We start from the raw sequence: 24,644 nt of genomic DNA on the forward strand, positions 1-24,644 counted from the left end.
GGCTACATGAGAGTCTTTACAGACATGGATGTAAACTGCAACTTTACTGGTTGGCAGCAGCATACAACAATGAGGCAGTAACTGTAGTTTTATTTAGTCTTACACTTTGTCCTTTGTCAAATGTCTAAATGTTAGGGTTTTTTTTATCTTATTTAGTCAACCTCATCCTGATTCTTTTTTTCAAGTTTTAATTGACAAGAAATCTAGGCAATTCGGTTATATCTTTACTATAGCTATTTTAGTATAGTTTTGACTTTCTTGTCTTTTTAGTTGTCAGATTATATTGAACATTTTTAGTCAACCTGTAATCAAACTGATCAATCGATATTGTACATTCACTCAAACTTATTTTATGTAAGTTTTTTCTGATCATGGAATATACAACACAGGTTGAATGACTAAGAATGCAGTTTTCCAGAAAGTGTCCTAAGTGGTCCGTTGTCATTGTCAGCGTGAATTTAAGTAATTAAGCTACTCCGAGTCGGTGCTCATTGTGCACTGCTGGTGTAGTCCTGATGTACACAGCAGGAAACAGGAAAGAGAATATTGAAAATGTATAGAATATGTGATCTCCTCTGTTTTGTCACTAAAAATAAAGAGAGATTTTAGTGAAGTTTTTAGTTTTTTATTTTATTTATTTATTTATTTTTAAATAACATACATTTCTTCTCGTCTTTTTTAATCAACAATTTTGCAATGTCAGTATAGTCCAGATGTTGCGCTAGACTTTTTCGTCGCCGGTCATTTTGACCAACAGGGTCATAAAAATCCGGTCATAATCTATTGTTACCGGTCATTTCAATTTTTGTTTTTAAATGATAATAAAGATATTCAAAGACATTTAGTTTTCATTCGTTCGTTTTTAATAAATCCAACAAGCAAGTTATAAAGTGTGCATTAATAAGGACATGAACGAAAAGATGAACAAACATCCACACACCAGTGCCATTAGGCTTCACCCTGGACACACCGGACGGCACTAACGCGTCCGGTGTGTCCAGGGCGTTATGTAGTTATGCCTGTAGGCTCGGTGACACAAAATTATAATTGTAATAAATTGATTAGGGTATTGAAAAATGTGTTAGGTGATGCACTGTTGTGTTTTTTTAAATTATAAACACGGTATTTTCTCCTCACGTTCCACAGTCCGTGCTGTTGTTATTTTATTTTGAAAATTGGCCGGATTCTCTTGTCTTTTCTGTGTCCCACTTCCTGTTTGGTATGATCCGCTCTATCCAGCTTGACAGAAGCGCTCACGGCTTGCATGAAAAATAGACCAGACGCTGAACTGAAGCGCTGCCTCCGCGGGCGCTCCGCTCTGCTCAGCGGCCTGTGTGGACAGTCAGATAGGTTAACATGGGCGCAGACTGAAAACTGCCTCCGTTGCTGGGCGCTGCGCTTCGGTTCCGCGTCCGGTGTGTCCAGGGCGTTATGTCAACAACGCTACATGAAGCAGATGAATGACTTTTTCTCTGCAGTGTGAAAACGGCAGCCACTTAAACCACTGACTGTGCACTCTGCCGCCAAGTGGGCAGGGGTAGAAATTGCAACCGGTGAAAATGACCGACGGCCTTCAGATTTTCCGGTCATTGTTGTAAAAAACCGGTCAATGACCGAGAATATCCGGTTAACGCGACCCCTGATATAGTCACACTTTTAAATGACATCGCTGCCATTCCGTCATCATCTCATCGTAGTCAAGAAAAAAAAAAGGATGTTAACACACATACTAAATCATAGTTTTCATTAACAAAATTAACACTGGCCAAAGGTGCCATAAAGATTCTAGCAGGAAACAGCACAGCAACCGTTTTCTTACCTGTGATTTATTATTGAGTTACCCTTTAAAGGTGCTGCCTGTAACATTTTAAAATCATTGAATCACCACTGAAACAAAAAGATAAGAAAACCCAGCCTATGCATTTTACTGGGCCTCTTCTACTATGATGTCATTTGTTGGGGAAAATGCTGAATTCCATCTGGCACAAAGACATAATTTGTTAAAACACATAAATAAAAAAAACAGTTGTTCTTTCAGTTGAAATAAAAAGCTAAACTTGCAGAGGTTCTGGTGGTAGGATTGACATAACATTGATTGTTGCTTGAAAGCATGTTGGGTTATTCAAAGGTGCTGTCTTTAACATCAAGTTTGCAAAAAGTAAAGGTGTTAATGTGAAATGCAGGATAAACGAAACCTTTACATAAATGAAAGGTCATCTCTAGCTACATGTCCTTCCTTGTTTTTATATTAACGTCAAATCAAACAACCTACAGCTGTAAATGTAAATAAGTTGTTAGACACTTTTGCTTTATATTATGGGTTTCTCATTGTTTAAGAAACAGTGAGAAACCCATAAAGCAAATGTAGGTTTATAAGATGTAGAACAGTAAGTGTTAATGTAAACAAGGCCAGCAGTCGTCTCAACTGTGATCTCATCTCTTAACAGTAATTATACCAAGGTATCACAATTAATATGACAGTGACGGATTGATGCGACAGTACATGCAGAGCCATTAGTTTCAGCAGAGATTATTGATTCTTCAGCAGATTCCAATTACTGCCTCATCCTTACTGTGCCACATTGCACTGCAAAACAAACATCATCATTAAATCATGGATCATTTGTAGTAGCATGATAGATTATGTAGTGTAAATGGGATTTATTATTCTGTTAGAGGACTTTAAAAAGAACATTCCTTGGCTCTAAAGTAGAAATATATGTTTTAACTCTGGTGAGATCTTGTCGTAAAAGCTCTTTCTCTGCCTCCGTCAGGCTGATAGGTAGGTGGCCCTCTCCTGACCCTCTCTCCCTCTGGAGAAAAACCACTCCACCCCGAGCACGGGGCCCTCAGAGCTGAGAATTGGAGGGGTCAGGTATCCTGAGACTGCAAACAGGCCTGTGATCTGATTCAGCCTGTCTCCTTGCTGTCCTTGAAGGAAGTTCAGCGCTCTTGTGATGTATGAGCATCTTACGATTTCAGACGTCATGGCTAAATCCACTGACTTTGTGCCTCTGACTGTACCGTGCTCACGCCCCTGAAAATATTTTCTTTTTCTGTTGGCTCGTTTCACTTGTCACTGCCCTTGTTTTCTCACACTTCTCTTCTCATATCCCCAAACGCTGAGGTAGCTGTAAAGATTTTTCATGCATAGTGTTTGACTTGACATTCATTTATTATTGGAAAAAAGTTGCCCGCAATATGTGAATTGTACCTAAATGTACAACCATTATGAATGCAAATAAGAACTGATATAATTACCCTGTAACTGTGCCAGTGATTATAATATCAAATAATTTGGCAGCTATTCATTTTTAACTCATTAATTAAGAACTCAAAGCTCATATCTTTTCCTTAAAATGCCTGGTCCAATATATTACTGATTAATGTAATATTCACATAAGTGAAATTTGATTATCAGCGCTTTTACTAGGAATTAGTTTCCGTTCAGTGTAAGGGACCTGCTGTGGACTAAGATGGATTAGACTGCAGTGGAGGCCGGCTGGCTTCATACATCCACACTGGGTGCAGGGATGTTATGCAGGTTAGTCACGCAGGAGCTTGAGAAGATCGTATAAATCTACTCATTTTCTCCTTTCCCTCACTGTCCCACAGCAAATCTGTCAGCATTATTGCCTTATTCCTGTACGTGCCGCTGCCCATTCCCGCATCTGCAACGGTTCACAATCAGTTTGTCCCCCGACAGGTGCTAAGGTGTCGGAGTGTGCATGTGCAGGTGTGCGTAGTGATGTACGTGCTCCTGTTTCTGTATGCTTTGTAGATACTAGCCCAAGGGTCTGTCAGAGTAAAGCCCCCTGCAAACTACAATATCAACAGCTCAATTAGCAGAGTGCAGACTGATAGTGCAGTCCAAATGAGCCTGGGGCATTACCACAGGCTCAGCTGCAGCTCAAAGCCTGAAGTCACGACCGCCCTGTCAGTGTGCAGAGCATGTGCAGTACTGTCCAAGGCATATGGTTGTAGGGAATGAAATGAAACAGTCACAGTCGGTTACACAGAATGTAATATGAATTCCCCCCCAGTACCTTTCTAGGAGCCAAATGCAGACTAAAGAGTCCAGAAGCCTCGGAGTGAACAAGTCGTTTGATGTGTTATTCCACCACATCTAAAGGCTAAAATGTTTAAACACATCCCAATCGGTCACACTCAAATTCATGGCTTTTCTCTGGCTGCATCCCAATTCTTCCCTGATCTCTCTCCAAGAATTCTTTCTTTTGTCTTTGTAGTCTCAACATGATGAAACATATCAGTGTACTGCAAGGTGTGTCAGCACACTGTAACATCAATGATGGATATGATTACAGTAGGCTTTGGCGGTATCTATTTTTTTATACCCTCATATATTTCACCAGGTAGATGGCATATAATGGTATTTGTATGTGCAGCACCAGTGGTGTAGTGGAGGGTATACTCAGGTATACAGGGTATACCCACTTCTTTTTCTATCCAGTGACAGTATACCCACCTATCAGCAAAACAGCCATTGTAATATATAGGAAAGTATGCCTACTTCCTCATCGGTAACCTACCTAGTAGTACACCCACACCACTGTGCAGCACTAATGTAAAATCATGCTCTTGGGATTTCTAAATACCCTGGTATACAGAAATACTGTGATGCCATCCAAGTCTAACTACAGGTGCAGCAAACTTTCAGCCAGAGAAGGTATTAAATTACACATTTGTGATTCTTAAAAGGAGCAACTTATCTGGCACCACATCCACACTTAAATTTGTTTTTATCTAGTTTGGCCTTTCGTTCACAGTTAATGCAAACCAGTGTTTGCAAATATTTTGACTGACGAATTCAAGAATGTGTTTTCTGCTCAGGTGCAGGTGCAGCCAGCTCTGATGCACATTATATCTAGAAGTGCCAAGTCAAAGGCAACATCAGTTGCTTTAAGTTCTTGAAGATGCGCCATCCAAATGCATCTTGGTCTGTGATATGTCAGGATCTGTAGCTACTATATGATATATTAAATATTTACCTCACTCCTTAAATCAGTGTTTTTCGCTGTGTGATGTAGCGCCACAGTTTGTTTCCCTGAAGCTTATTAAGCCTGTTATATTTATGACTAGAAGAGTGCACTCGTGGCCACTTAAGACAATTCTTGTATATCCAGCAAACTCAGAGCAGTGTGTTTCAGAAGCAATCTAGGAGGTAATAAAAATAGGCGCTTCATCTATTTTTGAAACGCTGCGGTGCATTCATAGAGCAGTTTGAGTTTTCCTGCTTACAGGCACTGTATGTAAAATATTTATAAAATATAATAAGAGGATGAATGTGTTTTTAATAAGTAAAACACAGCCACAGATCTTTGATCTATGTTGTTCATTGCTTGACTTTTAAGGGTTTAACTTTGTCTGTAGGCTACAGCACAACAAAATATGAAAAGACAATAATAACCACAGTGAAAACATGCGAAAAAAGAAACAATTTCAGCATGCAGCCTCCTAAATTATGGTAGAAGCACAAATATTAAGGAAAAATGACCAAACGAACAAAATCGGGCACACAAAACCCTCTGCTTCTGACACCCTCCCGCTGTGGTATGACGCCATGTGGCAGCGGGAACGTGGCACAGCTGCGGCCACTGAAATTGTCCCTACAGACTCCCTTACAGTCAAAATGGTGGCAAGATAACAAAATAATTGACTTATTCATCTTGTATAGTGCCTAACTTTAGTGGATCATAACAGATTGGGTATGGAATTATTCTGCAGAAGCTCTGGTTTGAAATGAGACCAAACTTTTCTGTGGATGTCAGTTTTTGAGCCACGACAAAGACTAAAATGTGTCTTGCCAAAGACAGTAATGCTTGTTGTTTTTAACAGAGCGATTTCTGGAAGGAAAACTTGCGGCCCTTACCAGCTGGTTAAGAGGAATGAGGAGTCACCTGTCAATGATGGTATAAAACATTCCATAAAACAGGTTTTTTTAATAATTGTGAATCACCGAAACCACGAATGGTCCTTTAGCACACTGTCATACATGTGGACACAAAACATTAGACTGATTGGTCCAGTAGTTTGTGAGATTAGCTACAGACAGACATATACACACATGCACATATAGGACCAAACATATGTTGCACTCAAGGCGTATGCATGGCAGAGATAAAGATAAGATAATACATTTTTATGTGTGTGAAATTATGAAATTTTCTATTATGGTATGGATTTTTACATCGCAGTAGATATAAAGAAAACAAGGTATTTTACCTCATTATACAGAAATCCTCCAAATTCAAAATCGCCATAAATCTAATACAATCAGAGACATTAAAGACACTAGACAACCAGCAAAGTGAAGTCTCTGTTGGTTGATAAATCTCTATAATCTCACGATACACTGTATATGATCATATTGCCCAGTACTGTGGATAATGTATGTTAGATTATGACCTGGATAAATGCAAATGGCCTCAACTATGACTCTATTCAGTCAGTAAGCTGTACTTCCACAGTGTTGTCCACAGAAGCTCACAGTTAATAGTCTACAGTCCCAAAGAAGATTACAGCCATTGAGTGGAAAGCTTAGCTTCTCAAGGCTGAGATTACATTCACAAGGGTAAAATATACAGAACAACTCATATCTGTTGACCATAACAGAACTCTGCATTAGTCTCCATTGTCAACTTTAACTTTTTAACCCTTGTTGCGCTCAAAACTTTGTGTCCAGTTGAATTGAGTGCTTTGCAGCCAGAAGATTAGTTTTGAGATGCTTTGAAACTGGTGTGAGTTGGAGTAAGATGAGAGTGTTAAGCGGTGGTTATCTCCAAACCACAGCTGTTTGTGTGTCACTGAAACCAATAATTCTTTTCAGAATTTACAGGACCAACACACAAACAGTAGCGTTAACCTGCTTTAAAACTCTCACTGGATAGCTCAAGGTTATTTGAATGACTCAGGTGAGGGATGCCAAGTGATAGGCTTGGAGTGGCTCCAAAAATCTAAAGGAAACAAGAGATTGAAGTCACTCGGCTCAAAGGGGCTGAAGCCACAGTGAAATGATGTATTGCGGTAAATGTGTTGTGGCAGTGAGTGAAAATAGTGTTGAAGATATGGAACACAGAGTGGTGTATGGTTCCCCAGGTCACATGACTGAACTGCAGCCCTCTCTCTCTCGCTCTGTGTCCCTCTATAAAGAGTGACTTCTGGCCACGGCTCTTTGCTGCGACATATGTCTGCCTCCGCCACACAGCAGGGAATGCCCTGGCGTTGCCTTCCTGTGCTGCTGACGTCACATAGATCCTGCACGGCAACCAGGAACAGACACACAATCTCCCTGGCCATATTCCACTCACAAAACAACATTATGACACTGTATAGATGGTGCTGAGCAAGACTAAAACCATATGCAAATGAGTATGGGTTTTGTGTCTGCATTTGACACAAGAAAATTAAGAGAAATCTTTGAGTAATGAGTAATTTTTAGTTCTCTGAGGTAGTCATCAAATCTTTTTACATGGATTAACAGTTTAAATAGTAATTTCGGCAAGTACTTCCCCATAATTTACTATCTTGCACTTTATCACCTTTGAGGATTCTGATAAATGGCACTCTACTCTGCAAGTCCAACTGCATAACCTTAAAAAAATCTTGCTGGCTAATATGAAAACGAGGCTATTACTTTTCACATTTATGTACAGCTAATTTGCAGCAGTGAATACATTTTGGGAGACACTAAAAGCCACCAGGATTACATTTTTTTATCAACCAATGAGGGAAAGTTTTTAATTGACATATCTGATATATCGCCGTCATTTGTTTTCAATTCAAGTCATGTCAAACTTTACTTGTGGAGCACCTTTAGCAACAACTGCAGTCCATCAAAGTGCTGAACAGGCATTAAATACAAAAAGAGCTACAGAGGCAGCAACAGGGACACGAGAGAAAATAAATATAATAGACCAACTGGGAACACAACAGAAGATAACATCAATTTAAGTTGTCAGACTCGAATCAGGCATATGCCAACGAAAAGAGGTGGGTTTTTCAGTAGTGACTTCACGGTTTCTAATGTCGGATTTTTATTTGCATAGGTAAGCTGTTCCACAGCTGAGGGGCAGCCACTGCAAAGGCTCAGTTGCCTCTGTTTTTGTGCCTGCTTCTAGAAACATCCAGGAGCGTCTGATTGCTCGACCTCAGTGCTCTGTCTGGAGATACAGTAATTCTGTCAGATAAGGTTGTGCCAGACCATTTAAAACCTTAAAAACAACCAGTAAGATCTTATAGTCAATCCTTAAGTGGACAGGAAGCCAGTGGTGGGAGGCCATTACTGATGTTTTGTGGTACCCAGAATTGGTACCGGTCCCTAAGGTGCCCTTTTTCTGCTTTTCTTTCCACTCCTCTGCTCTTTTCTAATCACACAGAGCTATTCTTCTGTCTTGTCTGTCTGCTTGTGTATTTGTGTCTGCTCATCTACCAGTCAAATAATATCGAGAAGAAATTAGACCAGACGCACAAACTATTGTGGCAGATTGTCACTGCAACAATAGTTTTGGCTTGCTAGGAAACTGACAGGACCACCATGGAGGTCTATGGCCAGTTATACTATTTTCAGGGTGCTTCCCCCTCTTGTTGGAAGTTTAACCTGGCGGCTCCATAGAGTTCTGTTGCTGGCCTCAGAGGTTTTGGGGTGCTTTGGCGTTCTCACCCAGATGTGCTCTCAGATACCGACATTTGACACCGATGGATTTACATGAATTGGTACTCGGTAGCACAGGCGTAACTTGGTATGTATGTACTCTTAAAAGTGACGGCTTTTTTTCCCAACAACTTTTTTTTCCCCCAACCCCACTATAGCAACTATGCCACTAATTGAGCATTGCGTTAGTTCAGGCAGGACACAATGTCAAGCTCGGCTCACATCCCAGTTACATCAACTGATCTCAAGCAGCCCAATCAATTGATGGAGCAGCTGATAGGTCACGTGATTCCTTTCTACGCAACCAATTGGCAAATGTCATTCAGGGCGCCCTGTTTAAACTGCTTTTGTCTGCCTACTGTTGCTGCTTCTTCTGCAAGCCACTTTGCAACCCGCCTCCACCTCACCTCTTCCTTTTAATGTTGCGTCTGACTTATGTTGCTGCTCTCCCTGCCTTAGGCTTTCCATGTGGGCACATGGAGGGGCAGTGAGGTTTGCCTCTCTGCCTCAGGCTTTGCTTGTATGCATGTGGAAGGGCGAGGAGGTGCTCTCTAACTGCCGTAGGCTTTCCACATAGGCACGTGGAGGGTTGGAGAGGTGTGCTCTCTTGCCTTAGGCTTTCTGGGTAGGCCCAAGGGAAAGCAGAGAGGCCCCAGTACAGTAAACGGAAATAAAGTTTTCTTTGACTGAAGTGGTCCTGACTGAAAAAAAAAAAAAAAAAAAAAAAATTAAGGTCATGTTTATGCAATCACAGCACTGAGTTAAGGTAATGAGTTCCTGCACTTCCTTCACTCTAAACCACACAGAAATATTGGTTGCCTGTTCAACACTGTACTTGCTTGATATATCATATCTCCTGTCAAGATATCTGTCTCTACCACATTACCCAGTCTGCGATCTGAGCGGTATAAAGTTACACTGTATATGTAGGCTACTGACTCCTTGTTCCCCTATGGCTGCTTTGTATTACTGTTCAACACTTGGTCTGCCTCAGTCTAGACAGGTTACACTGTAACTGTGCCAGTGGTTTTAAAATGTAGCGAGAGGTGGAGGAAGAGACAAGTGAGTTCAGGATGTAGTGAAGGCAGACAGAGGAAAAAAAAGGAGGTGCTCTAGATTTGAAAGAAGCCTCAGGCTCATGTTCCTGCAAAGACAATCAGGGTTTTGCTCGTGTCTGACTTACATTTTGTCCACTTAACAGGGCTGTGGCTTGGAGGATGTGCTCTGTCAGACCTCATGATGAATGCTTCAAAGGATGCTTTGAATTTTAGGTCAGGATATTGAAGTAAATGCATAATGAAAGAAAAGGTTGATTTTGTGCTGTTTGTTCAGAAATTAGGCAGTTACAGCAACCTCCTTGAGTGTATAATTACTCCTGAAAGATTTCACTGCATGTATTAATTTGTTCAGACGCTTGTCAGAACTGGTTCCTACCATACTATAACAAAAAACCATAACCTCCTTGGCGGAGGTAATTACTGTAATCAAGTTACATTAGAAAGGATTGTTTAAAGTCTGACTGAGATGCTGTGTTACCACCCTAAAGATTCATTCTGATGTCACTTTTCATGTTGCAGGAAGTGATGAATCAAAACTTAAAGTCTTAAAGTAATGGCAGTTGGAGCATATCCAACTCTCTTCTGTAAACTAGGGCAGGGTGATTTGGCTCAAATATAATATCGCAATATTGGCTATATTGTGATATACAACATATATTGCGATATTTTGAAATCTCCCCTTAAGTACTGTAGACAACTAAAATACTTTAATTATTAAATGAACTATGGTAACAGTAATGTTAAAGTAGCTACTGTCATCAGAAAGCTAAAGTACTGTTATAATTAAGTTTAAGTATTGCTGTAATTAAATAAATCAAAGCTGAACTACCCGTGCTTTTATTTTGAAGCACCCAGCTCATCTTGGTTCGGAAGTGTTAATGTTTTTGGTTTGGCAGAGAGCGACAGGACAGAAACAGTGTCTGGCTTTAAAAAAAGACGTGACAATTTACACTCGATGTTTGCGGTATAGTCATTCTGCCCATGGCATGTGGAACAAGCCACAATACATGGATTATATTCTATATACGGCCCACTCCTACTATAAACGCAATCTTTCTCTCTCTAGTGTTACCCAAATATTTTAAATGCCTAAAACTAGCCAGATGTTATTCAAAGAGGTGGCCGATTAGAAAACTCTACAGGAATCTTAAGTGTGTTTTTTATTGGTTGTTTTGGAAAGCGGTGACAAATGACCTATTTTATCGTGTGGGTTGGAGGACTTGTTGGATCACTGTGCTGTTGTATCCTGGCAAAGAAGCAGCAGCCATATTTTCACTTTTAAACCAAGTGCAGGTCCAGCTTTCTTTTGGCTTCACAAACATGTCAGTCATTCATGTCGGCCATCATTACTGCTATTGATTTATCCACTGTTTGCACACTGAGCAAGCCTGCTGGAACTGATTGATCTGCTGGTAACTGTGAATTATGTAGCTGTGGTTTTTTGTCCATCTGAAATTGAAATGGGGCTGCTGGAGTTCTAACTCTATAGACTCTATAGCATAGATGAGCAGTATTCTCAGTGGAGTGAACTTTGTTCAATACTTTCAGTCTTTATCTTAACATTACTTCTCTCTGAGGTTTGCCTTATCATTATTTCCGTTCTTGCTCTCATTGGGATAGAAAATGAAGAGCATAACAGTACTTGTGCTCTGATGGCAGCTGATCAACAAACTAAAATGTCCTGAGGACAGGAATCAGTTTATCACCTAATTTTATGCTGTCACTTTCAGACAGATCAAACCCTCGACTCTCAGCGATATGTATGAAAAATGAATGAGCTCCATTGCCTTGTTGACTACATTTGACAGCTTCCCATAAATCAATCGACGGGGTGGCGTCACTGATTGTTTAGAAGAAGATTCAAAGAGGGCTGGAACAAACTCATCTCTGTGTACCTGTGTCCCTGGTACAAAGCTGTCATGTGCACATTGTATGTTTACAGCGCTTCAGTATTAATAAATGACAAATTAAAGCATAAATAGGTGACTACTGGTGTTATCTAAATACTTTGTGACATTAATATTTACTGGGGATATAAATCATTTTGTCACCTGTGCTACTACTGTCACATTTTGAATAATAGAATGGCAAATAGAATAAATATCTTATGGATGTTTCAATCCTTGAGTTTTTATCTTAATTTGAAACAATGACTATAATGATTCTTCGCGTCAGTATGAGATCGTCTATTGTTTTCCACTAAAAACTTGGACTGCCATCTGGATTCAGTGATATGCTGCACTATAATTACTTCAGATTGACTGATCCCAGAGGTAAAATGCCACTACTCTGGCTCTCTTGGCATGATGTAATCTATAGTGGTCCCTTGGATGTTAAGCAGATACGCTGACGGACTCCTCTTTCTACTTCCCCAGTGCCTGCTCCTGGCAGCCTTCTTTGAACTGAGGCAGCATGACACTGATTGGTTGTAAATTGGGCTCAGTAATCGTAAAACTTCTACATATTATGTTATTTATATGCAGTATTAATCAAATATATCTTTTTTCATTCAATCTGAGATGATGATGAATTTATAAGGCCTTTTATTTAGGGCTTTAAGAAATATTTTTTCCCCCAGTTCTGTGTTTTCCATTTTAGTTTTTGTAATTCTGTGTTTTACGATCTACTGTAAGCACACTTTGTCGTCAGAAAGTGTGTCAAATCATGTGGTGGGTTAAAAGATTTCAACGATTCAATGAGAAAATTATTAAAAAATTATGAATTTGATGTAACACAGCATTACACTATTTTTTATAATCTAAAAAAGTGCTTCAGTACAGTTATAAAACAAAACAATTCCATCCTTTCCTAAAATAAAGTGCTTCACATCTTACGCCAGGGCCACACTGCCAACGAAGTGCCGCGAAGCGCAGCACACCGAAATTCTCGCATATGTATAGCCTATATTCCTGCCCGGCTTGACTGGCTTCGCTTCTCGCAGCGCTTCCGCGTCCGGTGTGGCCCTGACATTAGGTTCATATTGCTCTAAATGTAGCTTAAATTTTGACTTACAACCAGGCGGGCATCCATGTTAGCAGGTTAGAGTAGCCACATTGCCCACTTAAGCGGCTCTGCTCATGTGCAGCTGCTGCTCAGCTGTGAAACATCTAGAGAATAGAAGTCTCACGTATTTTTTCCATATGATGTGTGCAGTTTCAGTAAAAACAGAAATAATCATACTGACATTATACCACCTTTCACTACAGGTTTACTGTCCTTAACTGTCACATACATTAAAAACATAAATATTTCTTAACACAATCTTTCCTGTTTACGTTTCAAAACATAGCCCTCTGACAATGTTTCTTTTGACAGAATCTCGTCATTTGTTAATATGAGGCTTTTTATTGTGAAATATTTGCATGGTTGTGTTGTTGACAATCCAGTGGCTTGCACAGCTACACAAATGAGTGGAGTAATGGCTTTTAATTGTGGAAATACAGGCGTTAAAGCTGCAGGCAGCTCTGCAGCAGCACTGCTGTCTGTGTGAACACTGCGAGCCACAGCAGTTCGGCAAGGTAGCCATCATGTACTGCTCATGCAGGAAGTGTGGCCAGGGTGCTAGCTGTCTCAGAGGGCCTCTTCCTCAAGACAGCAGGGTCCAACAATAACGTGCATTGTCAGGATTTGGTATTTCAGCAACCCACCATCAAAGAATAAGGTCATTTTTTCGCAGAGTTTAGTAGCATTTCTTAATTTATGAGGGACGCAGGTAACTTTTTTTTTAACCTCCTGTGAATATAATCCCATGAATCTAATTTCCGTTACACCTTATTTTGAAAAGGGGACATAGCCATATTTTTATCCTGGCTGTTTTAATTCATTTAGCCTACACATGTTTTGACCACATAGATGGGACTGATGGCTAGCTTGATCCAGAAACATGAGATGCTGCCTCTGGGCCACTCAGTAGCCCTGGAGGATTTGATCCAGCTTGACTGGCCAAAAAAAAAAGAGACTGCGGTGGCTCTCACTCACATCTCTGTGGTCAAACCAGCTAACATTAAGTTGGAGACAGACATAGGCAGAGCTGAGCAAAGTACTGGACAGTAGAGCAGACAAGCCTGCTCAGCTAGTTGATTGTATTTAATGACCTGACGTAACTGACTGGCTGTGGTGTGCATGGAGGAGGAAAACTCTGATTTTTATACATTTAACCGAAGTTTGGCTAATTCCACAATATTCTGTGATTCCTTCCACAGGGCCCTGTCTTTTATTGGCATTGAACAATAATTGTTGTTGGAGACTTTAAAGTAAGGGGTCGCGTTAACCGGATATTCTTGGTCATTGACTGTTTTTTTACAACAATGACCGGAAAATCTCTTGGTCATTGACTGTTTTTTTACAACAATGACCGGAAAATCTGAAGGCCGTCGGTCATTTTCACCGGTTGCAATTACCAACCCTGCCCACTTGGCGGCGGAGTGCACAGTCAGTGGTTTAAGTGGCTGCCGTTTTCACACTGCAGAGAAAAAGTCATTCATCTGCTTCATGTAACGTTGTTGACATAACGCCCTGGACACACCAGATGCGGTAGTGCCGCAGAAGTCCTGCGAGTGTACTCGCAGGCGCTTGACTGTCCACACAGGCAGCGCATTTCTCCTGCGCTCTCCGTGCCGGTTAAACATCGACTCCACTCATCTGTTCCCTTCAGTACTCGTTTTTTCACATCAACAGGTCATTTTAAACATGGGTAAGGCCATATTTTAATCGTTTTTTATAAGATAATAAGTTAATGACAATTTGTCATTGCATGTCCATGTATTGAGCCTGTTGGATAAACACTGAATGAATAGGGCATATTGTTTTGACCATTTTATTCATGTAGTTATGCCTGTAGGCTCGGTGACACAAAATTAAAATTGTAATGAAGTGATTATGGTATTGAAAAATGTGTTCGGTTATGCACTGTTGTGTTATTTTAAATAATAAACACGGTATTTTCTCCTCACGTTCATCGTGCATGTTGTTGTTATTTTATTTTGAAAATTGGCTGGATTCTCTCGTCTTTTCTGTGTCCCACTTCCTGTTTGGTACGATCCGCTTGATCCAGCTTGCGTGAAAAATAGACTAGACGCCGAACTGAAGTGCTGCGGTGTGTGGATGTTACTGTTCATCTTTTCGTTCATGTCCTTATTAATGCACACTTTATAACTTGCTTGTTGGATTTATTAAAAACGAATGAATGAAAACTAAATGTCTTTGAATATCTTTATTATCATTTAAAAGCGAAAATTTAAATGACCGGTAAAAATAGATTATGACCGGATTTTTATGATCCTGTCGGTCAAAATGACCAGTGACGAAAAAGTCTAGCGCAACGTCTGCTTTAAAGTAAGGGTATTTCAAGAATTTAACTTTGGTTTGCATGTTTTATACCACTGAATAAAATTTTGTAAGTTTAAGCAATACTACTGCAGACCACTCTCCAAAACAAGCCCATAGATCACATTCGATATCTTGCTCAGTGACATTTCCTCTTTATTTAGGAGAGGCTAGTGATTGGAGGCTTCAATCAGATAAAGCTAAAGCCACCCCTAATTGTATGTACTTCATTTTTAAAAAGGAAAATTATAGTCACATGGGAAGTTAGGATGTCCAAGTATTTGCAAGAACTGTCCTTGAGAGAGGTCCATGGAACTGCCAAGTTCAGATGATCATTTCCCACATTATTCTGGGTTTATCTGAGTTTGATTTTCCAACATAATGGTGAAGCATTATGTTGGAAAATCAAGCTCAGCTTGAGTGAACTTTTAAAACAAACCAACCATGTTAAATGCAACAGTAAAGTAACTTTCATCAACATCTCTATCAAACAAGTTTTACGTTTTTGAAGCTTGATTTTCATAGCACACCAAAAGGAACCAGAAAGTTTCCTGAATGATAGGAAAATGGTCATCAGCATTCTAAATCTAAAAGACCTGTTAAAGGTACAAAATATGCAAAACCACATTTGGAACATTGACTGCATGGGGGCCCAAGACTATAAGAAATGATTTGCTTAAAAAGTATCCAATTATCAGATGAGGCAGGGAGGCGTACATGTCAATCAGAGGCCTTGTAGCTCAGTGGATAGTAGAAGATTACGTTTGGTTTCCAACTGGGACTGTCTATATTAATAATGCATGCAAACATTGTTCTGAAACGCACTTGTAATAAATTCACTACAAGGCATATTTTAATGGTATCGACCTCCGTCACTTCCTAATTACTGATGAAAGGAGTCATTCATTTTAACACCTGCCAGCCTTTGTCATTACATTTATTTCTTAATACATGTGTTTATTTTCTAATTTATTGTCACTGAGTTGCCGTTACTATCCTCAAGACTGGTGAGAGCACAAATGAGCAGCAGGAGGCATTAACTGCTGAGTGACATCTCTTTATTACCCTGGAGAAGCCATGCTGATGGCAAGATCACCCAACATGTTTTCTGAAATGGATGCAGCTGACAGGGGAGCTACAACCCCATATGAATTAAGGAAATTACTGGAGTCTTGCCAGTGTCTCCTTGTTTCTCACAAAATAGAAAATGTTGCAGGACTTAATGTAGAAAAAGATAACTCTTTTTTAATTTAGTTGGAGTCCTGCATCCTACACATCCACGGGCACCCACCAGGTAACGCACAGAAACGTTCAATTTTGGGTATAGCTACAACAATTAATTGATAACTTACCAACCATTTTAATTAGTCACCACCTAATTTGATTATCAATTCATTGGCTTGAGTAACTTTTCAGGAAAAGGGTCAAAATTCTCTGATTCCATTTGAGGTCTTCATTTTGGCCTTTGGTAAACACTGATTGACACTTCAATGCTGGGCATTTCTTCAAATTTGGCAACATTCACTTGGTGGTGAAAGGTCAAAGGTCAAGGTCACTGTGAGCTCAAGATAGCCCAGCCATAACCAAGGGAAATTGTTGTGCAAAGTTTGATTCGTCCTTTATCTTTAAAGATCATTAATTGGCAGAATATTGCTGCAGAGCTTCAGACTGTATTTTCCTCCATGCAGTTGTGATGCCAAGCTCTGTGTCATCTTGCAAGAGGCACTAAAATGTCACCAGAAAAAAGCCATTCTGGAAGGATTATAGTTGGTCTCTGTGGCTAAGCCTTTTGTGGTGGGTGATCATGCTCCTTTGTATGCTGCTACTGAACCTTTCAGCTTGAACTCTAAAAGCAGTTTAATAGCTTGTATGTGTATCAAGCATCTCTCGAGATGTTTACCTCACTTGAGAGTTAGTGCATACAGTACTAATACAGTACTGATAAATGATTCAACACAGTATACAGCGTCAAGAAATTAATATAGTGACCAGCTTAAACTGGATTTTACTATATAAATAGAATGAAGAGCTGGTGGCACAGTGATGCAGTGGTTAGCACTGTCGCCTTACAGCAAGAGGGTATTGGGTTTAAACCCACTGGCTGACTTGGGCCCCTCTGTATGGAGTTTGCATGTTCTCCCAGTGTCAGCATGTGTTTTCTCAGGATTCTCTGGCAGGTTAAGTTAATTGGTGACTCTAAATTGTCCATAGGTGTGAATGTGAGCATGAATGATTGTCTGTCTCCATGTGTCAGCCCTGTGATAGTCAGGCGACCTGTCCAGTGTCAGCTGGGATAGGCTTCAGCGACCCCCTGACCCTGTAGCAGATAAGCGATTACAGATAATGAATCAAAAAATTAGAAAGAACATTTGAGGGATCCTTGTTTATTTTTTGTACCTTGACAAAGTCCCCTAACAAATATCTTGCTTCTTGAACCTACTGCGTTCCTGAGCAAATTGGTCCACTCCACATCCATCTATATAATGCTGATTATGGCTGATGTAATTAACTCTTAAATGACTGATTTATTGTGTTACTGCTCACATGGGCTTCTGGGTCATTATTTGACTGCTCTCAAGAAAATAAATCTGTACCTTGAGTACTATTTCATTTTTGCTTTGAGGTGTTTTTTCTTTTTTATTATTTAGATATCTAAAATATCAACCAATCCATCCAGCTTTAGAGAAAGTATGAGGCGCTTGCCATTTGACAACAAATAGCTAAAAAAGGCGATCCTAAGTCAAAGTCATATGACATCAATTCCCTGTTGTGTTCCTCTACCCACAAGCCTGGTGACTTATTACATAGAGTACCAGATAATTTATAATCAAGAAAAATTTGTATTTATGTCATTGTATCTATGTTATGTAGCTATAGTTTAGACGAGGAAGATACCTGATCCAGTGGTTAACACATTAGCAAATGCTTGCTACTCAAGTACAATACTTAAGCTGAGGAACCACAGCTGTGGTTACCACTTAGACGAAAGTAAAGATTTTACATCTAGCATATTTGTTCAGTTTTTAAAATATGATGTACTGTTGTGCATTAAAAACCCCAATAGTATATAGATATATTAGCTCCTTGACAAGCATTACATCAAAAATACTGCTTAAATGTTAATACATCTGTGATAATTATCTGGTAATATGAAATATGACAGTATTGTGTTACTTTTGATACATTTTGATAATTTTAATTTTGTTTAAAAATTTGGAATTCAGCATGTTGATCTGTAATGAAGTGTATGTGTGTTTAACACTGTGGTTTGGGGCTGCTTTTACTTACAGTAAGTGAAAGATCTGAATACTTTTAACATGAAACTGTTTAAGACAAACTGAGACTTGCTTCATCATGGATGTGTGATTTATTAGTGTTTCTGTGTATATGAAACAATGCTCTCATTCACTCTCAGATAAATCTGTCTGGAGATAACCTGCCTCTGTTTCTCTCACACCTGCCTGAGTCTCCTAAAGCTCAGAATTTATTGCTGTTACAAACCAGGGTGATGGCGAGAAATGATGAAATGCCACTGGTTTGCCCCCGTTAGCGTATGAATCTGAGAGTCTATCATTTAGCCTATAACATTAGGAAAATAACATGTGATTTACAACCCAGATGTGGACTGTAGCTGGTGGCATCTCCACTGCTGCTATTCAGCGGCGGATAATCTGTATTCATTCTGCCATCTCTTGTGTTCATTACTTTATACAGCTCTCTGTTTGGCTGCAGTGTCTTATGAGAATTGCTGACTGTGAGTGATATCAGTGAGAAACTAGGAACCATTGTGCATTGGGATCAGACCAGCCGTGTTACAGCAATCCGTGACATGAAATGAATGTGGGCCAGGGGTGTAAGGCGGGGTATGGCCCCCTCCCTACTTCCTGCACCTCTACTGCTCACACTCTTGTTTGGACCACACCCATCTTTGAACTCGGCTTTGTGATCTAAACTACACACCTATAAGTTACATGACTGTATGTTGTATGGTCGCTATGCTATCACATTGACAAAATTTGACCACAAAAAGACAGACAGACAGACAGACAGACAGACATATAACACATGGCAGTTACTCAAACTGCATCTGTGGTAGTTCCTGCTAGTTGTCACAAAGACCACATTTTACCCTGATGACACACATACAGACTCACAAGGTGAAAACAATACCAGTCCTGCTGTTGCGGCTGATAATTACCTCAACATTTAATCAGGCTCCTCAGACTTATAAGTGGCCTTGATTTAGACCTCTGTGCAGCCTCGAATGTTTGTCATGAAGTTTCTGTGCACGTTTCATGTAGGGGTGCCTCAATTTATAAAAAACATCAGTATTGGTATTGGCTATCAGGCAAATGACTATTTTAAACATTGGTACTAATATCGACCCAGAACTTCAAAATCGGTGCATCCATAGTTTGATGCAAATGCAAAGGTGAATAAAATTGTTAAAGTTTGATCAGTTTCCAATTATACTCAACAATGAGGATCCCAGGACCAGTGGCCCATCCCTGCCCCCCACTGACCTTGTATGGCAGGACAACAGCAGAGCCTCCACTGATGCCCACGATGGGTACAGCTGTCTGAGTGGAAATGAAGTCCAAGATCTGTGCAACGGCCTCCGAGCCAACGTTGTCCTCAAACACCACGCCATGGACGCGGTTAGTCGAGAGGGTGTCACAGATTCGGGTGAGCAGTGCCCGTGGGTTGGTGTTGTTGACCAGCACAGTGATGGGGTTCACCTCCAGAGGCAGGTCCATGAAGTTTTCCCGGCTTAACCGGCCCTTAATTTCTGTCTGGTAGGCCGAGCCGCTGAACACCACTGCGACGTTCACGGAGGGTGTGGGAATCCCGAAGGGCCTGCCTGAACAGAAGGGGACGGTGCAGAACAGCAGCAGCAGCAGCGGCGGCGGCCACCACGGGGAGTCGCTCAAGCAGCCTAGACGAACGCCCATCTCAGTCACCTACTGCCTGGAGGAGGGGTCAGAGTGAAGGAAGGGTCAACAGAGGGATTGACATGTTAGATACACAGGACCAGTTGCTGTCTTTTTCTGAAATGTTGTGATAATACTCAGTAATCCCTGCTGGCTGGGCAACCAAACTGCCTTTTGTTTAGAGTTGGCTTATTTTGATTAATGACCTTTTAGCTTCATCTCTGCTCCGTGTGCTGGTGTGCCTGCCATAACTAAGACAGTGTAAGAACCCATTAACGGAGCCCAGAATAGTATTTTTAGAGTGTGTCAGCGTGCGACATGAGGCTGTGGCCAGGCTGTTGTGTCTTAGGGTGGCAGCTGCCACCCTGCTGCTGTTGTATTCTGTGGTCCAACCCAACAGATGGTGTCCAGTGTTTAATGCAACAAATGGAGAACAAGAGGATTTATCATTTTTCTCTTGTGACGTTACTTTTGAAGCTGTTGCTTAATTTTTTTCAGCAGCCCAAAGCATTCAAACTTAATCTGCCAAAGGTCTGCATGCATGTGTTTGGCTGTGCCGATTAAATGACATCCCTGGCATAGTGTCATTATTATGATTTATAAGCTGTTCTGGAAAGTTTTTCTTTTCTAGTTTTGAAACTGACATTTGAATTATTCAAACAGAAAAATCTATATTTACAAAGGGGTTGAAATCCCCAAGTTGGCCTTTGAAAAAAATCTAAGCTCTTTGTGCAACATTGCATCACTAATGGTCTGGATTGCAACCAGTAACTCTTGGCCAAACTGTCTTAATTTCTTCCAGAACCCTAATTGCTTTGCTTCCTGCCCTCTGGAAGGTAATGGAGGAGAAACGCCATGGCAGAGCTCTGTGATGTCAAACCCTGTAGCGTTGGTTTAACATTCACATTGTAGCCAGACAGCGGTTTGTGTTCAGCTGTCAGACAGACTTAGGCTCTTTGTCAAATCTGTCACACTAGTGTTTGTGGCCCTGAGGGAGTGCTGCACACTGGTCCCCTGTCACAGAGATCTGATCCACCATGTGATGGAATCCCAGTGGGGTGAATATATTGTAATCCCTCGGTAATCCCTGCCAGGCGTCATGGCCTACGGCTTGATTGTAGTGTATAAACTTATCAAGAGATTTGGCTACTGCACGAGGCTCAGTGAAGCTGTGTGGTGCAGTTCTCTCCATGTTCTACTTCTTGTGTGGGACTGAGCCATGAGCTCCCCTCGGAAAACACTGCAAACAGGCAGATAAACAGGCAGGCTGTGGAGAAGCTGGGACGCTTGGCTGGTACGTTTCTAGAATAGTTATCATGGGGTTGTTTTCTCCGTGGTATCACTTGCTGATATCCACATAAAAGACATCACACACGTGTGGGAAGCTGTTCATGATATGTCCTACATGTGATTCTCAAGGTACGCACTGGCTCATAAATCATTTTTGTAAATTGATAAGTCCCTGCTGTGAGAGGTCACCTGCCACATTCCTTTCAATGACATTAGTCATGTTTCGGCTGCAACAGCAGTGGAATAGTTTAGGGTTCATGTCTTTGATGGGGAGCAATGTACGTGGTCAAAATGCTTAAAAGCTTCGACCTCCCATGTGTTTAATCAAGGTGGGGAAACAGCCGAGGCAGATATGTGAAGGTCAAATCCCGGGGTGGTGGATATAGAATTAAACCAATAATGAGTCATCAATAACTTTGTGACAAGGCTTTGTACTGACAACATGCCTTCTAATGCCAAGGTGAAGAAATAAATAAAGAGCCACTATGACTAGTAGAAGCTTTAAATATGACCTGTTTAACATTTAGATTCTGAATAGTGCCGTCAGCAAAGCTTTGTGACGCAGTTGACTTGGCACTGATTTGGCCCTGACCCCAGAAACTAAAAGTCTGCTGAACCTGTAAACTGCACCCATACGTAAAGAGGCTTTTCATCTGTGCTTGGGCTAAATCCTACAAAAAAAACAAAACATTCCTGTGTACACAAGGGCTGAAGGCTTGACTCTGATGTTGAGGATCAAAAGTCACCGTGGATGATGCATGACTAGGTACATCCATCGTGAATTATCACGACACACAGTCTATTTGGCTCTGCAGCCTGGTTGTAACAGATACAAGGTACATACTATAGTCTGAGCAGTGAGCATGAGACAGCTTGCTGTTTGCGTCATGACACTGGATCCAGCATGAGTCATACTGTACCCAGTGACAGAGGGAGTGATACCATTACAACCACAACCCTGTTATCCTTATGTTGCATACAGTATAGACATGCTGCTATGACCCATTTGACGTAAGCTTCTTACCAGTCTACTCCATTTGTATGTAATAACACTTAATTAAATATCATAACACTTTCTAAACATGTAGTTACAAAGCTCTTTTGCTAATGTGTAATTAATCGAGACACAGGTCATGATAGAGAAACATGCAATATTACATATTAAGAGTTTTTTTTTTAGAGCTAATGATTTAGGCTTGCTCATCTGCAACAAATATACAGCCATGCTAAAGTTTGTCTTCTGCCTTTTTGTTAAACTGTGTGCATCAGAAGCCTCAGTACATACTGAATGTTCACTAACTGCAACCAGGGACCTTTCAGTTTTCTTTGTTGTTTTACTTTCAGGCCCCTTCAGAGCTCCCCTTCCCCCGACTGTATTTGATAAAGTGCCAAAAAAACCCCCAAAAAAAACAGAACATACCAGTGAAAATGCAGAGTTAATTAATACTTAGACAGTGATGTCTACACAATATGTTTTTTTGTATGCTTTATGTTCTGTTAAAATATTGGGTGTGCTTATATGTCCCAGGTGACAGAGACATTCCACAAACATTGTTCACTGTGATCACAGATAACTACAGCATCTTACACTATCTGTATGATTTCAAAAATTCAAAGTGCTGGAGCTGCTCTCCCTGCCAGATTGGAAAATTACGTGGATATAATTCCAGTGTTTAGATCATTTAAGTGTAATTATCACTTGCCTTAATCACAGAGCCACAAAACTTGAAGTGGATATTTCCGCAGACATTTAACTGCTGGTAACTGTTGAAAAGTGTAAAGATGCATTTTCAACATTTCAGCATCTGGCTAAAATGTGTGTCAAAGCCCAGGTGATTGCCAGTCAGATAACAATCCTTCTGTTATCCTCTCTGCAAACATCTGAACTTTTAATGCTTTTGAAATATTAAATAGCCACATGTTTGAATATAGTATTAATGTGTTTGTAGTGGAAAGCTCTTATGTGGATGTTTACAACTGTGAGAAGACTAGATAAACAACATAAAATGACCTACGTTTCTCAACGTAAAGGGCCAAATATACCTCATGTTCTCTCACAAACATTTTTTTCCACGTTAACTTGGACTCAAGAGTGAATTGACAGAATTTGGTGGTCGAAGGTCAAGGTCACTGTGACCTCACAAAACATGTTGGCCATACGTCAAGAATTCATAGGCTAATTATGACATCATTTCACACAAATGTCTAATAGGATAAACTGATGAAGTGAGGACATAATATATCCAAAAGGTCCTTACACATTGTCATAACTCAGAAACAGGTGGGGAGAATGAATTGGATGTTGGACACTCAATTGGTGACTCTAATATTGTGTGCCCACCTTGAAACTGTGCTGATTGTATAAGTCTTGTGTGCTGTTGGGTTGAATATGTGTGTCAAGCGTCCATGTTTGTAGAATTTGTAGCTTCTTTGCAGCAACAACCATATTTTAAGCACTGTTCAACAACTGTTTATGAGTCTGGACAGACAAGGATGAAACGTGCAACTTGAGTGGTTCGCAGAGGTATACAATTGCAATGCGTTAATTCTAGTTTAATGTTTCCTTTATTATCAACATTTAATCAAAATCACAATATTCCCCTGACATTAACCTAAATACTTTTGTCGTCCAAACCTAACTACAGACAGAAGCCTGGATGTGAACCCAGGATTCTGGTGTCACAGTCCACTTTGTATGTCCACCATCCACCCCAACTACCAACCCACAATTTCAGCATTTTACATAAATATAGTGTTTTATTAACTCAAAGAAACATTGTCTCTGAACAAAATTAGACAGCGATTACATTGTCACAACGTAATTATAAAGTAAAAGTAATATACAAACTCAAACTCACATTCCCTGGAAACTTAAGCTACCTAACCATAACCTCTACATGCCAAGACAAACCCTTACCCTAACATCAATCTAACCCTCAGCCAAAAGCTTAACAAAAACATGTCTTAAACTTTAATGGTTTTGTGAGGACCAGCTTTGTGTCTCTTAAACTAAAGCACAAACTTTCACCAAGTACACATGTACAAGTTTTTTAGGTTATTTATAGAGATTGTGGCCTGAGGAGAGAAGTGCGGAGATGGCAGCTAGTCTCTCAATCTATGCAGTTTGGGGAGGTTTGGCCCCATAATGTGACTGAGCAGACATGTGTCCCCGCAACATGATTAATACAAGTACACACACACACACATACACACACACATATGCTGCACCGTCCTATCTCCCAGTGGCAGATTATTTAAAGAGCTGAACTTGTTCTTACAACCTTTCTTGCAGGGCTCTCACCAGAGTCAGTGCTAGAACAAGGGAACATAGAAGAGTGATGTAACTAAAGAAGTGGCTTCAAAATAGCT

At 40.4% G+C, this 24,644-nt stretch overlaps 1 protein-coding gene across 1 annotated transcript in view; it reads right to left on the reverse strand.

Moving 5' to 3' along the window:
- grin2ca (glutamate receptor, ionotropic, N-methyl D-aspartate 2Ca) overlaps positions 1-20,006 on the reverse strand; it is a 76,575-nt gene extending 56,569 nt beyond the window's left edge. The window contains exon 1 of the mRNA XM_050069098.1: positions 19,578-20,006. Coding sequence (XP_049925055.1) covers positions 19,578-20,006 — 429 coding nt within the window. The remainder of the gene's footprint in view (positions 1-19,577) is intronic.
- Positions 20,007-24,644: the final 4,638 nt, after the last annotated feature.

Source organism: Epinephelus moara, chromosome 18 (assembly GCF_006386435.1).
Source record: "Epinephelus moara isolate mb chromosome 18, YSFRI_EMoa_1.0, whole genome shotgun sequence".
Taxonomy (NCBI): domain Eukaryota; kingdom Metazoa; phylum Chordata; class Actinopteri; order Perciformes; family Serranidae; genus Epinephelus; species Epinephelus moara.